The 23,311-nt window shown below is 35.1% G+C and overlaps 1 protein-coding gene across 8 annotated transcripts in view; it reads left to right on the forward strand.

The window, feature by feature from the left end:
• Window positions 1–23,311, forward strand: part of DGKB (diacylglycerol kinase beta) — a 370,440-nt gene that overhangs the window by 92,766 nt on the left and 254,363 nt on the right. For 7 of the 8 annotated variants that reach the window (XM_049798232.1, XM_049798231.1, XM_049798230.1 and 4 more), the window contains 6 exons: window positions 6,273–6,426; window positions 9,266–9,301; window positions 10,878–11,018; window positions 16,176–16,225; window positions 17,579–17,653; window positions 18,193–18,312. In XM_049798232.1, coding sequence (XP_049654189.1) covers window positions 6,273–6,426; window positions 9,266–9,301; window positions 10,878–11,018; window positions 16,176–16,225; window positions 17,579–17,653; window positions 18,193–18,312 — 576 coding nt within the window. The remainder of the gene's footprint in view (window positions 1–6,272; window positions 6,427–9,265; window positions 9,302–10,877; window positions 11,019–16,175; window positions 16,226–17,578; window positions 17,654–18,192; window positions 18,313–23,311) is intronic. The other variant, XM_049798235.1, reaches the window with a different exon arrangement.

Genomic DNA, 23,311 nt, shown 5'->3' on the forward strand with positions numbered 1-23,311 from the left:
CAATAATTTGTTCAGTAACATTTTTACAAGTAAATATTTAATAATTTTGTTGGTGTAGACATACAGAAACCTCTTTTTCCCCTCAGTGAATCTTCAGCTCTTTTCTGATATTTGGATACTCTCTAGAGAAAGAGATACTATTTTGAATTCCCCCAGGCAAACAAGGGAATTCGGCCAAGGTAACCCCCACTGGGGAGGTGTATTTACCAGGAGATATTCTTTTTTTCCAAAAGGTAGGAGAATCTGTCACTTTTCCTCTGCTTTCAGAAGGAAATAGTGGTCTCCACTGCACTTAGTGGATAGTGCCTTTTTTTTTTTTTTTTTTTTTTTTTTTTTTTTTTTTTTTTTGTGAATATGTATAGTGAGACCTGATAACACAGATTTAGGTACCCTAATTGTATTAGATGTGAGACAAATGATGAAATCTTAATCCAGTGAAGAATGTAACATTTTTGTTCATGTTCACAAATAAGTCTGTGGACACTTTAGGAAGCTAAAGTAAAAAACCTAAAGGGTTTATCAGGTATAAATGCTTTACGGATTACTAGCACTTGAGAGAGTCCTTTGAGATCCCAGTATGAATAAGAGCATCAATGAAATACCCATGTCCAACTTTAGGCATCTTCATTCCTTTCCTGAACTGACCCATAGTATTCTCATTAGACTGTAATTAGCTGCTTGGTTTTACAGTTATGGAATCGAGTAAGAGGTTTCTTAGTCTGCACAGCATTGTGAAGTAAAAGTCATGCCTTATCACAGTGTATTAATGAATGGGCACAGTTAATAAAGGCATAAAAGACACCTTAGGATGCCTTCTCTGTAAATCTGTTGTGTTACGTAGTTGGATGCAGTGGGAGAAATCCACAACCTTCTTTCTGTAGTCAGTCAATCATTTCGAACTCATTATAAACTTTGGTTTGTTTCTTCTTTTTCAGTTTATTGTACAGATCTGTTTGTGGGGAGCTTACAGAAAAATAATACTTATGGATTAAATTCTTTTTGGCATTTTAGTGCTAGGATTAATTTTGAAATTTTGTGGGTGGTTCATTAAGTCTTGCGGATTTTCCCTGACAATTTATCATGTAAAAAAGATGCGTATATTTAATTTTCCTCTGCATTGAGTCATAGTGAGACCAGTTTCATGTCTACTTTTAAAAAAGCCAAAAAATGTTTAGTGGTTGACACACTTTATTTGCTAAAAAGAATTTTAGAGCTAAAACTGTGCAGTTTTGCTTCTGCCTTCTCTCCTTCCTCCTTTCCTTTTCTCCAAGGTGGATATATACCTTTTTTTTTTTTTTTTTAATTTCAGGTAATTAGAAACGTTGATAAAATCTATAATGATAAATGATAATAATAATAAATGCTTCTAAAAATAGTAGTAAAATTAATTTTATATGGATGTTATGGTTTAAATTAGCTGAAAATCGATGGTGTTTTTGAATGCCTGCTTATCTGGGCTTGTATCAAAATGTTTCATTACCAAATGAAGTTTTATTACCCAATAATATAGAAAATTATGAAGATTTATAAAGTCTTATTTTGTAAAGTTTATTTTTGTAAGACATAAGAAAAGGAGCTCCAGTAAACTTGGTGAATCAGTTGTTTAATACATAAAAGAGGAATCCAGTTATATATGATTAATAAAAAACTACCTACCTTTCTGTGTCTTACAGTCAAGGCTTTTGGTACCTTTTTTATTTGAATCAAAGCTAAACCACCACAATTTTTATCACACCCAACCCCCCACCCCCAGAGATTTAGGCCAAATGATTTGAAAGGTCTTTTTTATGTTCCTGTGAGTAACTATTGGCTGCTTCAACTATGTCCTTATATATCTCCCTGTTATGTTGAAAATTTTCCTGACATTCCTACGCTTGTGATCATAATCTCCCTATGCCCTGATAGTCTCTTGTGAAATTGAATTAATTAATTCATGTGCCAGGTTAATTGTAGTCAGTTTCGTACATCCTCTCCCGCTCTCATCCCCTGACTTGGGAAACGTCATGGAAAATGCCTTCTGAAATGCTAAATCCTTCTTTATCAGGTTCATTTGAATTCAACTAGAGCCTCTGGAAGCTAAGCAACTGTTGAAAATTAAGCAATTAGCCTGCGTGCTTAAGAAAACATCCACCATTATGGCTTATATATTGTTCTGATATTACTGATCTGAACTGTTTAATTAAAGCTGGCGAATTCACAAACAAAAATAAATTATTTTCAAACCATGCCAAAATTTATTGAACTTTTAATCTGAGAAATTCTGATAGGACAGTGGGATTTAAAAGGAAGATATTGTGGTTTACATAGCAGAGTGAGCATGATCCATGTTAGTGTGGAAAATTAATGTCCTCTGCTTTCCTTTTTTTGTCTTTTTGGTTACCAAAGCATTGTGTGGGTCCTTTGAAAAGTAGCTGGGTTTGGGAGAAAATGCTAGTAATTGGAGGAAGGGTAATTACTTACTGAAGCATTTTAGAAGGGTAAAGTTCCATGAGGAAAAAAGAAAAATACTGTATAATTGCAGAATAGAGAAATGCTTATAATATTGTATATTGTTTTCTCTTCTGTGAAAGTTATTTTAAATTAAGCTGAGCAAATGTTTTGCATATTTAAGTCTTCTGTTCTAAATGAACCTTACTCAATACTGAAACCTCTACTTGGTGATAATACTCTAAGACCCATAAGTCTTCTACAGTTGTCCTCACAGGGTTTTTTTTTAAGAAATTACTCAATTTTTCTACAGTTATGTAACAGCTTATGTATATTACAATGAGAGGGCTATGGTAGTGAAAGCAATTTAAAGTGAGCATTTTTTGAAAGCTCACTGCTTTTACATTGGAAAGCTAGATGGATAATGTAAACTACTCCTAGATCTGCTGTAGTCTAGCTCAGTTCTGTTACTTACTGTATATTCATTTACAAAAACAAATTTCCAGAAAAGACTTCATTACTTTAGGGCTCAGTTCTAGTAGGATAATCTACACCAAGCAGAAATGAAAATGTTTTTCAGCTATAGAGTATTAGAATCACAGATTTTGTGGGGGTTTTTTTTCATAGAGGCAAGAACCTAATCATGGGGCTCTATGCATAGGTCTCCTTTAGGCATGACTGTTGTTGCATTCTTTTGATAGAGCATGTGGGTTTGTATCTGCATTTTGGGTTATTATAAATGTTTCTGATATGTATTCAAGTAACTTACCAGCTCCTAACCAGCTCTCAGCATCGTCTGAAAGGTTTTGGATGTGCAGCATCCTAACTCTGGTTGTATGAATGTTTCTACTCCCCTGGGGGAATACAGGTCACAGAGCATGTTAGAGCAGAGGATAAAGCACTTTCAGCTGAAGAAATCTGACTGTAGAACAACCTTATAGAGCAAGCACCCACTTTCTTTCTTCCTTTGCTGAGCACACTAATCAGTGGCAGTCAGGGTGTCAAATACAATAAATGGACATGGCAGTCAAGTCATGTGTTACTTTGATATCTGTTATCTTTCCTGGCCAGAAAATACAAGGCAGTTTGTGGAACGCTTGCTTCGGAGGACACTGGAGTAGATGATAATCTAACCATCTTTAGAAAATATTGAAAAGTTTGAACATCTTGAAGAGAGTCTTCAGGGAGAAAGAAACACATAATTTTAACCTCATTTATTAATCCAAATCTCTACCCAGGCATAATTCTGAGCCCATAAATAGAAAAAAAAAAAATAGCATTAGGGATTTAGTTATTGCTGGCAGCTTGGTGGACCAATGTCACTAAGACAGCAGTTTCAAAATCTAAGATAGCTGTAAACTCAAGGAATATTTTTAGCAGTATATGCATAAAATCCACAGACAAGGTAAATAAAAAAGCTTTATGTAATATTTTACATATCCATCCATGCACCTTAACTTCAATGGGATTATAATGTGTTTTTCTGTTTTCCTTTTTCGCTTGGTTATCCCTCTTTGTATGTAATTTAGTGAAATAGCTAAGACACGTTTCATTAACGAACAGTCTAACAAAGCAATTTCACATTGTTAAAGTCAGTTGATTTAATGATTAATGTATTTGTTATGCTTGAAGATAAAAAATACATGTATATAGTGTAAACTAACGACTGATCTACTTGGATGCTGATACAAATCCTTTTGCCATTGTGGTTTCATATTTTATAAACAGTGAATTAAATGTCAGTGACTTTATTATTGAGGAAAAACATAAATTTTGTAGCATGAGTGAAACAGTGTGTGATTTGCCAAAGTAGAAGAGAGTGGCTGAAACTCTGTGATGAGACAAAGATAGTGAGTCCATGTCCAAGTTGATTATTTCCATTTTACACCTAGCTTGAGCCTTGTGGAGGCAATTTTATTTTCAGTCTCTGCTATTTTTGTGTTCAATAGGGAAGAATTTTATTGATTTCACTGAACTTCTTTGTCAAATGAAGCATTCTGGATCAGAAGCTCAGTGTAGACACCCTCTTCCCAAGTTTGCATTCCTAATAATAATGACTTGCACAAGATCAGTCAAATTTTGCAATCTCTGTTGTTGGGCTCTCGTGAGGACAGTGATACACATTTAAAACATTACCCTGGGGCAGTTAGGTCTTGGCCTTAATGGAAAACACCTTATTTCTTGTGGACATAAAACTTCTACATCTCTTAAATATAATATTTAAAAAAAAAAAAAAAAAAGCAGGGGGAGAGAAATCCCTGCCCCAAAATTTTGAAATGATATATTAAAGTCACTGTAAAAATTATTTATGCTGTGACTCAGATTCCAAAGTCACTGAGGCACTTGGAAAATTTAGTTTCAGTTTTCTTTTTCTGGCATGGTTTCAAGCTGATTTCTTGCTAGTCTTTTCCCTCCTAATGCTTCATTCACTGTGCTGAACTAAAGGAGTTACACTAGAGTTTTCTATGGAGAAATGGAGTCTTCCTGAAGCATGGCGAAATTTCTCCCAAGTCAATTTTGTGGTATAATGTGGGTTTATCCCTTAATTATTTCATGTCGAAAAGTTGCTGTCCTGTTTGATCTAGAAGCAAAGACAGAAACAGTTATGTTTTACAGATTAATGGTTGATAAGCTGTTTTAAAATCACATACATAACTGAGTAGCATCATTGCTAAGTATGCAGTTGTGTCAGTTATTTCTGAGATAAAACTGAAATTGTCTTGAGGTCTCTCTATATTTCAGGACACCTTTAGTGGTTCTATTTTAGCAGGATAAAATGGGATTGTAATGCTTTTACATTGCTGCAATCTCATTGCAGTCTACACCTTCCTCGGGGGGGGCAGTGGAGGGGGAAGTGCTGATCTCCTCTCACTGGTGACAAGCGACAGGACACGAGGAAATGGAATGAGGCTCCATCAGGGGAAGTCCAGCCTGGACATTAGGAAAAGGTTCTTCACTGAGAGGGTGGTCAGTCACTGGAACAGGCTCCCCAGGGGAGTGTTCATGGCACCAAGCCTGTCAGTTCAAGGAGCATCTGGATGATGCTATTAGTCATACAGTTTAGTTTTAGGTAGTCCTGTGAGGAGCAGGGAGTTGGACTCAATGACCTTTAAGTCCCTTCTAACTTTAGATATTCTGTGATTCATTTTATTACTTAAAACAGACAATGCTGTCTTACCAGGAGAAATAATCAATGAAGTTTCATTAATCAGTTCTTACTTTGCTGGCAGAAGTAAAACCAAATTAAACTAAATGACAAATGTTTCAAATCAACAACTTTTTTTCCCTGAAAGTAATGTTGCATGTCCCAGCACTCTCATTTGACTATTAGAACCTATTTAAGACATGGTAATTAGTTTTCTTTGACAAATACCAGCAAAACATATTGCCACCTAGGAAAAGACAGGAGACCTTCAGTTCCCTGAATTAGGCATCCAAAAATCCCCTGCTTGTTGTCTGCCTAATTTTGGGAAAAACTAAGACTTGCTAGGTGCATCCCTGTGAGCTCTGTAGGTGCCTTTGGTTTGCAGTTTTGTCTGTGCTCTTAAGCCATATTCTAATCAAGAAACTAGAGAGCATGTAACTTAGTTTCGGGGTTCTGATACAAGTGCTCTGAATTTACTCTGGGCTGTCTTACACTGTGCTCTTGGCTATTGTAGCAATACTTAATTCAATAATCAGTCACTTTCAAGAATAGGTATGCCAGGCTGTATCTTCGGAAATCAGTATTTTCAAAGACAGTCTAAAGTTTTTATTAACAGAATATTATTTGATGGATTAGTATGAAAGTTTTTGCAAAATGAACAATTCAGAATACTTTATATTTTTTTTCCCCCACAATCTAGACAATTGATTTAGAAGGGTTCAAGCTGTTCATGAAGACTTTTCTGGAGGCAGAGTTACCAGATGATTTCATTGAGCATCTTTTTACATCATTTAGCAACAAAATCTCTCACTGCAGCCCGTTAATAAAAAACAAACCCCAGCACCTTTCTGGAGGTAAGTAATAAAATCACAGTATAAGAGCTGAAAGTTCCCTCCCCCTCCTATTTTACTTCTCATAGCTGTAAATATATGGAATTCTAAGGTATATGTATTTTTTTATTCTGATGTTTGTGAAATTGCAGAAGCTAACTCAACCATGAACAAGAAATACTGTGAAAAGAAATGGAAATTAAGTGGTTTCGTCTTTAATTCACAATAATGATGCAGCTGAGACACCAAGTGGACAGTATTTGTCATGTTAATGCTAATCAGATCACTATGGTTACATGATCTTGCTGCCTACTCTACTGTGTAAATACTTAGAAACCTTCAGAGCTTCAGGCAGGAGGCTCCTGCTGGTGCTCTACAGTTTCTGTGCCCAGTTACTGCTGCTTCTCTTAACTGTCTAGGTGTGATACTGCTATTAGTAATGCTACATACTTATCAGCTACTGATATTTTAAACATCATATAAGTGTTAGCAGTATTTCTTTTCCCAATGTAGAGATCTTCTTTAATGCAGTGTGAAATTTTCATGCTAAACTGAACATTTTTATTATATGTAATTTTGAGTTCAGAGGACATAACATGTTAAAATACTTCCATGCAAAATAGTGTTAAAAACTGTCAACTTACAAAATTTTATAAAATGTTTACAGAAAATTTGCAGAAGAAATTTAAGGTTACCTTCTTAACTTGAAATATTTGGTTTAGTACTTTAGCAATTCAGGAACTCTATCAAAATCCAGTAGCTAAAAGCAGAAGCTAGACTAATTTAATGAAATAAATTGCGTGTTTTGAACAGCTGGGGTAATCAAGTGCTTAGAGTAAGTTACCAGGTGGTTTGATGGGTACTTAATTGATTGAATTCTTTATGTGAAGATTAGTAGTCTTCAAATTGCAACTCATCCAGAAGTTGTGAGTTTGATCCAAGTGCTACCAGCTGAAATGCTAACTTTTCTTGCAGATACCAAGCACTAGATTTCTGTAGATACCTCAGTGTACAATACTCTTTATAGGCTTTCAGATATCACCCATTGAGTTGACCTGTTTTTAATTTTAGTGCATGCCACTCTCAACTGTGTTAAATAGATGGGTTTCAGTTATTTTTCTTTAAGTTTACAGTACCTGTCATTTCCGCTTCTTAGCTTTGTATTTTCTGGCAAAAACCACCAAACCAACCAACTAAAACCCCCATATTATATTATTGTCTTCTGTTATATTATAATGGTCATTAACTGTAATTAGACTTAAATGAAAAAACTTCTTTATGCTAGCAAAGCTTGCATACCACATTGAGGGTATGATTCTTGATGTAAATTTTGTTTTTTTCATTTGAATTGAATTCTTCAGGTATTTTTTCTATCCTTTCTAATCAGAACTGCCATGGACGCATCTTGTCCCTCAAATACCTGCTGTGTAGACAGTACATTTCCAACTTCTTGGGCTTTTGTTGTTAGTTATCTAGACCGGTTCCATGTGCAGAGCAGTAGGCTTTGTAGACTATGGTGTAAGCAGTTGTGTGGAGTATTCAAAACCTTCTGTTGCTGATTACAGCTCTGATAATGACTTACTCACTGGTTTGGGCAAGTCATTTAGACCAGTGATTCAGTTCCTTGCCCTTAAAGATGCTTTGCAACAGAATCTCTAAGGGCATGTCTAAATGTATTCTTTATTGTATGCTGCAGGGTGTATTTTGGATGTCCTAAATTTTCAGCATTGCATTTTTTTCAACTATGAATATAGATTCTGTTGCCTATGAAGTCTCAGCAGCACAATTTCATTTCTACTGTCATTACTTTTAGTTTTTCATTGAAGTTTTTGTCATGTTTTCATCAGTGAGTAGCATCAGCAATAAACATGCACTGTGCCAGCCACCAAAATTTGTAATCTTTTACACTTAACACTTTTTGGCCGATAACTCCAATAGCAGCTACCATTTAGTGGTGCATATTTATTTATTATGCTGTGTTTTTTACATATGTTGTCTGACTACTATTTCAAGAAAATCATCTTTTATCATTCTGGTGGTATATTTCTATGGTTTTGACATTTCATATGTAGAAATGATAACAGCTGGTTTTAGGTCATTGCCACATTTACAGGTAAATTCTGCCCAGTATAGGCCGTACTCGGCTTTCTTCACTTTCACTATAATTCTCTCTGATAGATTTTATTCTTATGTGTGGTATAATAATAATCATTATTATGGTTGTTGTTGTTTAAACTGTACCTAAGTTTCTTACTCTAATGCTACCTCCTAAAATTTTTTTCTCCTTCACTCACTTTTCTGAGTTTGTAGTTAATTTTCATCTCTTTCTGTTAGTAAGGACGTCAGCAATAGTGTAATGTGAGACCAGATTAGTAGTCTTCCATATGTATACCAGTAGTGTGATACCAGAAGAACTGTTTGATAAATTATTATATCCAAGCATGTTCAGAGAGACAATCCAGTTCACTGCATGCAAGAGTTATTTGTGCTTGAAAATATACTGTTCATAATGTAATTCAATTACATGAGATTTAAACTAGATGTTACGTCTTTATAATTTGTAACATTTAAAGGGAAAAAGTGTGCATTGGTGCATCTTGATGTGCAAATGAAAATTACGGAAACCTTTGGTTTAGGATTTTTAATAATTTTTAAATGTTACCAGTAATGAAAAAACCTGACCATACTGGGAAATAAATTTGTCAGAAACGTTTAGCATTCTTCTGGAAAATGGAAAGGTACATGAGAGCTAGAGAAGATCACAAGGAAAGTAGCAGGGTTTATAAATTGCTCTGGTATGTGTCCGTTTTTTTACTTGGTGTTTGTTGGTCCACTCATGTCTATTTATAAATTGTATTTTCAGTTAAAGTGTCTGAAGAGAGATGGAAACAGATGCCAGGTAAGCAGCAGCACTGGAAGTCATCTGTAAGTCAGCACATTGCAGCCACCCCTCTCCCACCTCTGATTAAAAAGTAATACTTTAACCTGTAACTTGCAGCTGATGATAAGCTACAAGATACCTTGAAATTGTATGCCTTCTCATTTGGATTTCAGGACTATACATTTTTGAGATGAGTTAGCCCAAGTTTTATAATACTTTTTATTCTGTGCATAAAATTCATATAAGACTGGAATGTGAACTATTCGTGTAAATTATGTGATTAAAGCTAGCTTCTTAACTGGTTAACATTTTATAAAATGTCATAATTTTAAGGACACTTAACCAACACACAAGCTTATTTAATAGAACATTGCCCTATTAAATCTTTTTATTAATTTAAATATTTACTTTCAGTGTTTATTATCTGCCTGAAACCATGAACATGAACTTGATTCAAAGATATATTTTCTACATGCCAATTTTCTTTTATGTAGTGAATTATTTTTTTTAGCATGTGTACCTCAGTAGACCTTTGAAAATGTGTTCAGATTGTAATGAAGTTTTTCAAGATAAAAACAGGGGGAAAAAACCCCACCAGAGTTCTCTTTCCCTTTGCTATAGTAATTAACTTGTCCAAGACAAATGGATGAGAGAAATATGTATGCAGATTATGTGTGCAATGATGAATCTGTTCTGAATTAGTTATAGAAGATATTTAAAACAATAAATTTTTGTAAAGTTTCATCTTTAACATCACTAATGTCAGTGAGAAACTTGTAAAGAAAGTTTTATTACTCCTTTCTCTGTGTTCTCCTGTCCTTCCCCCGTTTTTTCCTCTATTTATTAGTCCTGCAGATTCCAGTAATATCATCAGGACCAATAATATTAATGTTCTCTTGAAACAAAAAGTTTGGCAATGTTCAAACTTGTGTTCCAAGTGGTACACTGGAATGCTCTTGGTCACAATGTTTGAGCAATTATCATGACTATCATTTAAATTCTGTATTTATTTTTGTAGTGTTCTGTGGTCGAGACTTCCATGTTTTAAATGTGTGTTGCTCTGACACACATCTGGCTGTGTTTTTGGAAAGACTACACACTTGGGTATTATCAGAGTTTTCTTTGACACTAAAACATCTTCAGTTACTCTGCTGGTATCAGTCTGTAAGTTAGATGAAACTTCTATGGCACAAGGAAGTGGATGCAGCACTGGGTAGGGATTGTTTTAATACCTCAATTAACATGTAAGGTAGTAGAATAAAAACGTTCACCAAATTTTTTGGTCGTCAAAAGATATCAGATCAACGAAAATGAGAAAAAAGGTTATGCCATTCCTATGACTGATTTTTTTTTTTTTTCAATAGTTTGCTTTATCCATATAAAATTTTAAAACCTGACTATCATTTTAATTCTGGCTTTGCTGGATAAACTATGAACATGAATTGTTTAAAACATCACATTTATATTTAAATTAAGAAGGCATCTGAGATTCTGAGTTTCACATAAAATGAAGATGCATATATGCAAGAGTTATGTTTTCATTTTCTGCTTACATCATACATTACGAGTAACAAAGGCTATGTGTTATTTCCAGGTCTGAGACTTAACAAAGGCACCTCTACATCCCGACCTCCTACTCCTGCCAACTTACATTTACCAGACATGATCCAGCTGAAAGATATTGTGTGCTATTTGTCACTGCTAGAAAGAGGAAGACCTGAAGACAAACTAGAATGTATATTCTTTTTCAAGTTAATTTTATTTATTTACATCAATAAGTCATCAAGAATTCTGCTTCTAAATTTTCCGAGTTCAAGATTCAGTTTTGAGTAGCTGCATTATAAAAATACGGTTCTAGGTGACCATTATTGCAGAAACGATCTTTTATTCTTCCTGATAGTATTAATTTGATGAGATTTTAACTAAATTCTATCTAGCACATGCCAAGATGAGGAGTAAGGATCTGCAGTTAAAATAATCCTTTCTATACTGTTGTCTCTTGATGAGTATCAGATCCAAGAAAAACAAATGAAATATACTGAAGAGATAGAGATATATAGAAGTGGTGAATAATCTGTAGAAAACAAACTAATTCAAACAAAGAATAGTTGTTAATACAGGCTGTGGCTCTATAATACTAGTAAATACAGAAAAGCCAAGAATGATCCAAGTCATCTACTACTGTTGGGAATGAGTGTTTGACACTGCAAGTTAGAAATTACTTGATTTTTTTTAATTAGGGGCCTGATTCATTAAAGCCCAATGCCTCTACCTGTTAAAAAAATAACAGTTTGATCTGTGAATTGGAGAAAAAAAGAAAAAGTGTGGCATTTTAGAAGCCAGTTTTCCAGATAGATAAACAGTCGATCTGATCATATAGTCCTTACTGAGACCAAGTGTACTTGGGTGTACATAGCTGGTCTGTCTATAAAAGAACTTTAGGATCAGACTGTAATACTGTATGGAAAGTAAATACTCAATATGAAATCAATATGAAAATAGGAAATGCAAACAGTAGGCTACTTCTGCTGGAATGAGAAATTCATTACAAGGTTACATGACCGCATATTGTTGAAGTATCTTGATGTTTCATTACCTGTAGTTAGTTTACAATGACAACTTTGTACTCTACGAAAGATCACCTACACCTTTGCCTCAGCAAAGCTTATAAGGAGCTGTCCCCAAGTTTGGTAATACCAGTTTGGTATCATGTGATTAGAATATGAGGATGTATGCATAAATGTGCATTCAGAACACAAGCATAGGAAAACTAAGATCCCAGGATTGAATTAAACTTAGAGTATAGTAACTGTTCCGTGGTAGCAAGTTACACAAGCCTTAGCAGAGCTCTGAAGAGCTCTGTGCACAAACCATAGCATGAAATGGAGATCAGTTGCGTCCCCTGGTGTCAGGAACTGGTACAATGAAAAGGGGGAGAGACAGAGGAGCAGGCGATGATTTTAGTGTAGGGGATGTTCCATGAACTTCTGGCAACAGGAACTGCATAGGCAAAAGATGGTGAATGATATATATGATTTAGAAGCGATATCTAATAAATGTACGGTACTTACATGTTCTGTATATTCAAGGTCATTTGCATTTACTACATATAATTAAAGTCATGGTTATTATATAGGTTTATTTTCTACTTTCTCATACAGAGTTGAAATATACCACATGTTGTCACTTTCTAGAGTCTAAATTTTGGCTTATACTGTCCTATTAGAATGCAGAATTCCCTGTTGATTTTAGTTGAATTACACTTGTACATTAATGGGATAATTTAAACCTTTGTCTGAAATAATTTTATAGCAGCAGGTGTGGTGGATATAAGGTAAATTATAAATCAGTAGCAGTGGAGTGAAAAAAGAAAGGGTGGCTTATTCCAGGGTTGCCAACATTAATATTAATACTGATCTCAAATCATGATTATTTTTTTTCTATTGACAAAAATGGAAACACTCTGAATCATAGCTGAGTGTTTGGAAACTTGATTGATGACAAACAGAACATGGAAGCAGTGCTTTCAAATAAAATGATATAAGCTGGAGGATTTTTTAAGATAAAATACACTAAGAGGAAATAATGTTTTGTTTTCAGATCTATATGATCTATGGATTTTCATAGATTGACAAATATTCCAGCAGATAAGTGGATTCTCTAACCTATTAACAATGTATTTCTACAGGTCTTAAGCACTGACCTGTTTGACATGCTCAGAATATCTGTTATTCATAAACTGTATGTGGCCTGAATATAAAGAATAGCCCAAACTTTTCTAGCAGAGATAACACTAAATGAATTTAAGTTCTCTTTTTAAGGTCATAATGCAAATTATTCAAGGTGTAGCTATATTGTTAAGTACCTTCATGCTCTGTGGCTCAACCTGCAGACTTGGTCCATAGAAACCAGTTTCTGCTCTCCATGTTGTTTTCACATGTACCAAGCTTTACTTGCTGGTGTCCACACTATGATTCTTGAACATGTGCCAGGAGGCAGTAGGAAGGGTATTAGACATAAATGGTGTGGAGGAGGCATACGACCTCCACAGGTACTGTAGCTTTACAAACATAATATGCTTACAAGTGGTGAAAGTTCTTTCCACAATTATGAACAACAACTCCATGAGCTGTGGGTTTTTTTGCCAGTTTCTCTTATCAAGACTATCAGTAACCCCAAGTTCCTCTGTTTCTGTTCTTTCCATACCAACAGAAGCTTCAAGAATGCCACGCTGTTCTTCTGTATTTTTGCAGTAGTTTGATTAGTTATAGTCTGTCTTTTTGCTATGCTATGTAGTTCTTGGACACTCAGGCTTCTGTGGAGAGTGACAAGCCCTACAGTTTTCAAAGTACATGCGCTGGTGAAAAGAGGAAGTGCGTAGAGCACTTGTTTGTGCATGTGATTTTGAGAACAAATTCCCCAATTTCTTCTCAAAAGAACATGATTTTAACTTTGGAAATTTCTGGGATGCCACTTTTTGTCATATGCAAGATTAGAAGTTCAGAGGTTGCAGGTGAGAATGTAGTAGTGCAGCAACTGATGTCATCTTGGTAATTTTATTTTAATACATTTTTAATTATTTACAAAAGATATGTAGTCTAGTAATAGAAATTGAGTGGCTAGTCAGTGCTATCAGTTGAAGGATGGGAAAATAAATATAAAAGATTGACTTGGGCTCTGTAGTTTGCATCAGAACTTTTGTTCAGTTATTTTAATAATTTTGTTGTTTTTTTCTCCTAGAGTGCATAGATCAGCAAGAACATGAATATTTAGCAGGGTGTGAATAGAAGAGAGATTGCGTGCCACACCAGTAGCATAGTTTTTCAGAGTCTAGCCAATAGCACAGATTGAGGCTTTTCACTACCAAATACATATATGTAATTGGAGAGACTTGGTTTGCTACAAAGGTGAAACAGTTATAATTATGCTAATGTCTGGTTTTAAGTGACTGATTAGAACTACTGGTTCATGTTAAAGGGAAGAAAAGTTGTAAGCATTACTTCTCTGGAGTGGGTAAAGATCAGGGAGATGCTAAAACTTGCTTTCGTGATAACTGTAGAACATTCTTTCAACCAGAGCATTACAATCACAGAGGAGGAGGAGGAGGGAGAACCAAATGATTTGAACTTTATCACTGAGTGATGCAATGATTCATCCCTATGGAAACGGAATGCTTAATGGTACCTTTGCTGGATAATATTCGCTGTTGTGCTCTGAGCAGGTTTGGTAGAAGGTGTACTAGCAGGGACAGTACCAATCTCTGGTGGCTTTTAGCATTAACTGTTGTTTTACACTGAAACATTTCTGCTATGTAATTCACAGGCAAAGAAGGATATTTTTGTAGATTTTCTTAGCCTATAACTAATGAATAATGGACCTTTGTAGCTTGAAACAATGTACTACAGTAAATATCTTCAATCTAGTATTATAGCTCTTAAGAGTAGTGCGATGTAGTGGCAAAAATTGCTGAAGTGGTAGAGACGTATGGTATTTACCTTTTTTCCTCACAGTTAGCTGAACAACTTCTGAATATGATGAGGGATATAAGGGAAGCAAAACAATTCGTGTATCAGTTAAATATGTTTTGCTGTAAGTAAAAAATAAAATTCTTTCTGAACTTTAATTTCTAATTGCTAAGAATTTCCTCTCATTTCTCATTATATTGTTTCCTGAAAACTGTGATAAGCTTTGCTTGCAGAGTTTATTGGACTGTAACAGCATTTGCTGTGGATCCAATGTGGTGGTATTGTTCACTGTTGAATAGGTCATATGTTATGTTTCCAAAGACATCTGATAAGACAGTTTATAAGCAGATTGCTTGGCTTTTGCTATCAGTCAAGGCATTACAGTGTCCTGGAACCACCTGTACATGGGCTCTCTTCTTTCTCCTTAGGAAATAGATCTAGGGGAAAAAAATGAGCACTTTTGAAGGGGATGGTGTTTAGATTTCAGAGCTCTGACAAATTGTTCCAGAAAGTAGGGACAAAGAGTGAGGTATTTGTAGGCTTCTGGTTTTCATCTTTAGCCTTTCAACAGTATTCCTACCAAAACTTCAGGCTTCTTTCTGCTCTGCAATCTGATGCAGTATATGATCAGCTGAGTAAGCTGCTTTGAAATACCTTGGTGATGGTGGATATACCCAGTTTTGTGGCTAGAATCAAGTAATGATACAAACTTGAAAGTATATATTCTTTCTGGCTATTGTCAAAATGCAGCTGTTATTGTCTAGGTGGCTCCCCAAAATGTTGGGAATACATTTTCAAATCGATGAAGCAAATCTGGTCCTGGGAGGAGTCATGCTGACAGTCTGTGAGAATGTTTATTAGTGGATTTGACTGATTAGATACTTCAAATAATAATCCTCTGGTTCATTTAGTTGGTCAGAAAGCATTTCCAACGCAATATCACTATTGAATAGTGATAGCTGCAACTAAAGGAGTAGGATAGCATTGTAACTTCAGTAGGCTTATCAACATTTGACTGGCCAATTGTGTATTACTCTATGTTTGGTGAGATGACAGAGAAGGGCCTTTTGGTGGTACTCCTCATGAATACAGATCATCTCTAGAAGGAACCAGAATTAAGTTCACAGACCAAATTAGCTGCTTGAGTGATTATGTGGAAAAGGTGCAATTGCACTGTCCTTCTAATATGTCTTGTTGGAGGCAACTGTGGCAGAGTAGTCGCTGAGTGAACCTCTTGCATAATACAAAATGTTTGGTGGGTCTAACAGTTAGTGTGATCATTAAAGGAAAATGTTAATGTTTGTCCTTTCTTTGAAACGCAGGTTTGGTTGTTTTGTGGGTGGGTTGGGTGGGGTTTTTTTTGTTTTTTAGGAAATAATGTTACTACATTTTCTAACTGAGTTTCCTTCTCTTTGTTTCCTTTTTAGTTATGTTTCGCTTATATGATACAGATGGGAATGGATACCTGGATAGTTCGGTAATGTTATTTATATATTTTAATGCATTGTAAGAGTATGTCATAATGGTATACCTATACAAAACTACATTAAGCCAAATCAAGTTTATATTCTTCCTGAATTAATAGAAGCAGTATAAATTATAGTCAATTGAAAAGTTACCCATTTTGAAGGTAACTCTTCGGTTTTCCGTTAACCTGCTGCTTCTACAACAGTATAAATTTTCAAATGCTGACAGTGCTGTTGTGGAGTCCTATTTTATAGTCTTCTGATTTTTAATCATATTACTGTAGGGGATACATTAATATGATTCCTAAAATTCTAATATGCTGCTGGGAGATGTGCACGAAAGCACCCTTTGTAAAGATTTCTTTAAAAGGGGAAAGTGTGAGAGACAGACAGTGGATGTATGTGGACAGATGTCAGAACTTCCATGTTGTTATTAAGGACATTAAGGACAAAGTTTTGAGGAGTAGTCCAACTGAATGTTTGAAGGAAAATCAGAGATATAGCAATCATTTAAAAAAATATATCTATTTGTTTTCTTTTAGCTAACAGAAAGAAGTATTTTATTGGCAACTTTCTTTTTTCTTTTTTTTTTTTTTCCCCCTTCTTCTTTTGTATCTCCCTGAAGTAAGACACTAGAGTGGATTGGTAAAGACGAGGTGATTCCCATAAGTGACAGGGGAATAGGGAAGCTAAGTTATACAGAGGTATAAAGTAAATATTGTATCATAGGTTTAGGCAATACAAAATACAAATTAGGTAACTAGTGCATAATCAATACACCTGAGAATTTAGAATGGTCTAGATAAGCATTTGAGCATGTTTACAAACCAAGTTGTATACACGAATGTGGAAGAGCACTAGTGATAGGTGATCAAGGGAAATGCTAACACTGTAAGGGTAAGAAAATATCTCTGTATTAGTTTATACCATCCACTTTATGCCTTAGTTCCATTAGAAAGTTGTGAATTATACACTTGCTGTTAAAAAAATAGTTTGTTAGAGTGCTGGAATTTAAAGGACCTTACATCATTATATCACAGGGTGGACTTCAGATCATGAAACCCATGCTCCAATGATCAACTAGGAAGGAAGAATCTATTACTACTTTCAACCCAGAGGCTGTCCTTTGGTTGTGGAGCTGTATTTTACCTCCCTGCATGCTTTGCAATCCATGCCTGATGTTTCGCTAGTGAAGTGGATTCACCTAAGAGTGTACAGCTTCCACTGTAAAGGACATTTCGTTAGGAACATTGATGAAACAGTGTCACTGAATGCAATATGTTTGAATTATAAGTTGCTTGCAGTAGAATTTGTGTTTATAATATTGCATTAAATAGTATCTTTTTTTTTTTGTTCATCTGTAGGAGCTGGAAAATATCATTGCTCAAATGATGCATGTTGCAGAATACCTTGAATGGGATGTTACTGAACTGAGTCCAGTAAGTATCCATTTTACCACAAGTTTTTAATGTTGCTAGAGATGGCATTTAATCATTTTGTGATACTTATGTCAACATGTGATTCTATATATAAGTAAGATAGAAATAATAGTAATCTGTGCTCCCCTGTACATTGTCAATTAGCACTTTTATGAGTCTTTTTCTGATGAAATCCAATCTATGAAACATTTTTGCTAGTTTAAGGTTTTTCTTCAGTGCATGTAGTAATTAACATTTATAACACAACCAACTGGTTTGAAAATTTCTTTAAAGTAACTACCTCTTATTTGTATTGTACATAGTAAGTACACAAGGGGACACAAATTGGTTTGGGAACTTTGGGTGATAATAAAATGTAGATAGGAGTATGTCACTTCATTTTCTGAACTGTCAGTATTCATTTTACTACAGGTGCCATACAAATAATATTTTCCTTAATTTTTGCATGTGGATGAGGGAATTGGAGATCTGCACATGTTCTAACAAGAAGTTGCTATATTAGAATATGGAATTTATGAGATTTTTCATTAACTGTGTAGATCCTTCATGAAATGATGGAAGAAATTGACTATGATCATGATGGTACTGTTTCTCTAGAAGAGTGGATCCAAGGAGGAATGACAACAATCCCACTCTTGGTCCTCCTTGGGTTAGAGAATGTAAGTATTAACATAAGAGTCTCATGTTTCTGCTTGCATGTCAGCTGTGGCCCTCAGATTAGTTTCTCTGTGGCCTGTATAAAGAATGGCTTTTCTTTGTTTTTCTTTACTATGGCCGAATGACATGCAAAGAACAGAAATGTGTCCTCAAAGTCAAAGGTACATTAGAGTGTTTGAAGCAACACCAGATGAGCCAGTGCTGGAGCTGGAAGCTGTAAAATGCTGATTAATTTGTCCTGTTAACAGCATACTGTTAATTCCTAGATGCAGTAGTATCTGTTAAGAATGTTTTATGACCCATGTGTATGTTACAGCTGGCTTCGAGCAGTGTCTGGGCTTCCCAGCATGGTGCTATGTTGTGTGGCCTAACCATACTGAGTCACAGAACAATCTAGGTTGGAAGGAACTTCGGGAGATCATCTGGTCCAGCCTCTTGTTAAAGGCAGGGCCACTGATTTTGTTATCCAGGGCCCTGTGAAGCCCAGCCTGGACTAATTCCAGTGAGGTGGATTCCACCAGTTCTGCAGGTGACCTCTCCCAGTGTTAATTGTTTTCAAGGGAAAGAGCTTTTATCTTACATGCAGATGGAATTTCTTCCGCAGCAACTATTACCCATTGGCTCTTGTCCTGTCATGACACATTCCTGTCAAGATAGTTCTTCGTCTCTGAAACTACCTTAATAAAACTATACTAAGTAGCAGTATCAAAGAGTGTGCTTACACCAGAGGGTAGAGCGTTATGAAAGAAGAGCTTATGTTCTGTACATTTGCAACTTCACATTAAAGATAAGACAGATGTAATATGATCAATTTTATACCAGTTCAACACAGCTGTTTTAACACTGGCATGTTGCCAGTGCCACCTGCTGTCCTGTATTTGAGCTAATTTTGAGCATATGTGTCTTAGCATACATTTCAAATGCTTTTATGTTGAGAGAAAACATTTTTATTTAATTTTTTTCTGAAGTCTTTTTGAGATATTGAGGTTAAATAATAAATAATATTTACTTTCCCCATATACTGCTACAACCTGAACTAAACCTAGGCTGCTGTAGTTGCTCTATGGTATTTTATTTGCACAAAGAACGGACAGACTTTCCGTAGGGAAGTACGTCACAAAACAGTGCATTTAGCAGAGGATCTAAAATTCTTGCAAAATCCTATCAGTCAAATTACCAGCTAAATATCTGAATTGAGGATAACTTTTTAGTACATTTGGATCACTGTAAATACTAGTTCCTTAATTCTGTATGTGTGACTGAGTAACAACAATGTTAAATTTCTTCCCTGTCACCAAACAACAAATCTTTGTCAGGCTGAATTCTGTTATTTCTACAGGTTTACTCTAAACAAAGGGCAGCAAATGTTCTCAAGCAATCAGTATAGCAAATAACTAGTAGTCATTTTCAGTACAGATTTTTTGTTGTGACAGGTAGTGTAGATATTCTGGGAGTATTTTTCAGTGTCTACACTTCATTCTTTCTAAATTTAAAACTGCTTAAATTCTGTGATAAATTAGTGCAGATCCTTCTGTAGAAGTTTATTTTCATATTAAAGCAAAAGCTATTAGAAAGAAGCTATGTAAATTTATGTTATCAGACATATTATACTTCTGAGGTTTTTTACTACTTATTAGGTAATTTATCTTCCTGTGCATAGCTTTACTACAGAAGTAATAAAAATACGTAAACAGTGATCAAAATTCTGTAGCATGCTATCAGCATGTGTCAGTGTTTCTGTCATCAAGGGTATTCCCAGTACTTTGTGTGTTGAAGAGATGTAAATGTACAGTTGTGAAAAAATATTATAATGGTATGCAAAATATCTTTTTGATCAATAAGCATAGTTTTCTTAGTTGAAAGTTGGAGTACAATAGATAGGCTGGCTTTTAATGCTTTTTTAATAGTTTTCTGTACTGTGAATGAAGTCCATTACCTACAGAACTGTAAAAGCTGAATTTGTAGTCATTTGCTAATGATTTACTAGGAAATTATGCCATCCTCTAAAAGGACTCCCATTTTTGTTTTCATGTTTAAAAGTGCTCTTGATTTCTTAAACCATTTGCCTAATATGTAGAGAAAAGTCAGATGTTTAAATTTTCTACCAAACCAGCAAGAAGTTACTACTTCTGTTTGTACACAGTTTTAAATCATCAAATCTAAGTGTATTTTAGGACGTTGAAAAGTTAAATCAAGAAAGTTAAAACTCTAATGCTTCTTCATCGTTATTTTGTGTAAACTGATAGCATGATTTTGATGGTTTTACAGCATCTAATGCATTACCCAAGGTCTTCATTCCAGTGCATCATTCCCATCAGTGGAATGCTATTATTTCTTCTTACATGCAGTTGTCAGATTTTTGCAAACCCAGCTTCCCAGGACTCTGCTTTTTGGCTGTCTTTTTCTCTCCTTTTAGTTATGGTAACGAAAAGTAAGTCTTTTGGACTCGGTAATCAAATTATAAACTTCTGATATCTTAGTTTTCCACAGGCTGATTAGTATGTGAAAATAAAGGGCACAACCTACTGGCTTACGCTGCTTAGACATGTCCAGGTAGTCTTCACATGTGGAAAATAAGCACCACCCCCCCCCCCCGGACAATCAAACAATTCTCTCACCTTCTTTTAACTTCAGCCAGCTATGCTTTGGCTCTATGCTGAACTCAGGCAATGATGAAATTTTAAATCCAACAGATCAATTTCTGAGCTTGTCCAGTACAGTAGTGACAAAGAATTGTCACTGTAGTTTATTTAAAAAAAGGTTATACCAATGAAGCCTTCAATTTGTTTTGGGGTGGGGTCCATTAACTTACTGTGATATACTTAACTCTTATATAGAGCTTGTACAAACAATACAAGATTCTCAGCTGGTGTAATTTGTTATGCTAATATCAGTGAAGCTATGATAATTTATTTCAGCAGAGGATTTGTCATAGTACCTTCAGAATTTGGCTACCCTGTTTGTACTTAATCTTTATAAGCTATATAAAAAGGTCAGATATGTAAAAGTTTTATATTACATTTAAAGACTTTCAGTCAGTTTTTATTACATACTATATCAGATACTTAAGTTACAATAATATAAAAAATGGAACTATGTTACACAAAAATAAAAGAATAAACAAGTTAGTGTTTATAAACAATGGGGTTGACATAGCCTAATCTCTCACAGGTTTGTGGTCTTTGTCCCCTGACTTCATCAGTAATCCTCTTCTGAAAGAGACAGGAGTATAAGGTTGTTATTACAAATATTAGCCAGCCAGCTGTTGCCAAATTAAAAGAAGTAACAAGGAAATTTGCCTGACTTTCCTCCTGATCTCTTTCTCTCCTGCCCCCCGCTTTTTCTAGACATTCATGAAACTTCTAGTGCCTTCTCAAATTTAGTTGAGGTTATTAAATTAATTTAAAAGTTGCTGGAGCAGTTGAGAGTCATGGAGATAAAAGGACAAAGAGCATGAATAAGTCTCATTTCTCTAGGAAATCAACATAAATATCGAGTTTATTTTATCTTACTGGGTTTTGTGCTTTCTATTTCCAGCTAAAACTTCAGTTTAGAGTTGCTGTGAAGGTAGAACTTAGAAATACAGAGAGTTTTATCTCTGGGTATGTTCCCGGATAGAAATCGTGTATTCTTATTTTGGTGGTTTTCAAGGCAATTGATGTGCTAAACAATTCCAATACAAGGTAAGGAATTTAAATAAGAAATTAATTGGTTGTTATTCTGTAGGGGTGCTGTGATAGACATACTCTTTTGAAATCTGCTTTGCAAGAAAATACCTTGGAATTGTATATGTGTATAATACAGTTGTACTTGGATGACTACACTTTTTCCACTTAGCAGTGGCTGAATGTGTTCTGTACTGCACCTTCTGAAACCTTTAAGACCCGTAATTCTTACTCTGAGGTTTAGTTGTGCCATTTTCATGGAAGTTGTTCCAAGAAATTACCTCATGACAAGTGAGAATTTCATGAAGAAAAAAAAATATAATTAGGTAACTAGAGAAGAAATTGTTATTTATGTGGTGCAATTTTTAATAAGAAAGGTACAAGGTAGAGTTTTTTTGCTGAGTGTCACGCTTCAGTTTGCAATTTTCAGAATCTTCATCAACTTCCCAAATTTATTTTTGCTTCTTAAGGCATTTGTTTGTCTCCCATCCAAATACAGATTGGACAGAGATGCCCCTGCATGACTCCTTCTGGTTGATAATTATACTTTTGGGAAGTGGCCTATTGCATACTAGTGACTACTAGGCTATTTATTCTACTCCACCACAGTAGAAATCTTCAAACTTTCTGACCTTTTTATTTCATTCTCTATTAATTTAGAGTAGATCAACATTGTCAGTGAAGTTTGAGAGTTACCCCATTGTCTGTCCTAGCATTGCTTAAAATGTCCTTTGTAATCTGGGCAGAAAAAACCACTTAATGATGGTTTGCTTCTAAGGGTTTTTGTCAGCCATGAACACGGTACTCTGCTCTTTGCTAGGAGTTCCTCACTTTTACAATATTATTTCACCCTTTTGTGATAAAAGCACTGGATTTCTTTTCTAAAGTAATTCCGTGCCAGATATTTTGGCCTGACTTCTCTTGTAAGGGATCATTCTTACCATCTCTGTCAATGATTCTACAAAAAGCAGGTATAGATTGCAAATTCACAACTGCTAGTGTTTAAAAAAATCCCGGTTTAGGAGTGGAAAGTATTTCATTCCCTCTTCACTGGCCACTAGATGTCACAGTTGCACCGTATGTGGTACTGTACAGTTGTTGAAAAGCTGCCTTAAGTCGAGAGAGAAATTGCAACAGTAAATGCTTTGTAAAGTCATCAATATTCTGAAACCAGGCCACTGTTCCTTTCTTTTAAGTTACCAACTGTAATTTTTAATCCATTTCACCTTTTAAATCAAGGTAAATCTCAATGGCACAAACACATTTGTGTTGAAGTGTGACTATGCTTCAATTAAATCAGAAGGAAATACTCTTACAATTTTATTTTGGATCCCCA

This window comes from Accipiter gentilis, chromosome 4 (genome assembly GCF_929443795.1).
Source record: "Accipiter gentilis chromosome 4, bAccGen1.1, whole genome shotgun sequence".
NCBI lineage: Eukaryota > Metazoa > Chordata > Aves > Accipitriformes > Accipitridae > Astur > Astur gentilis.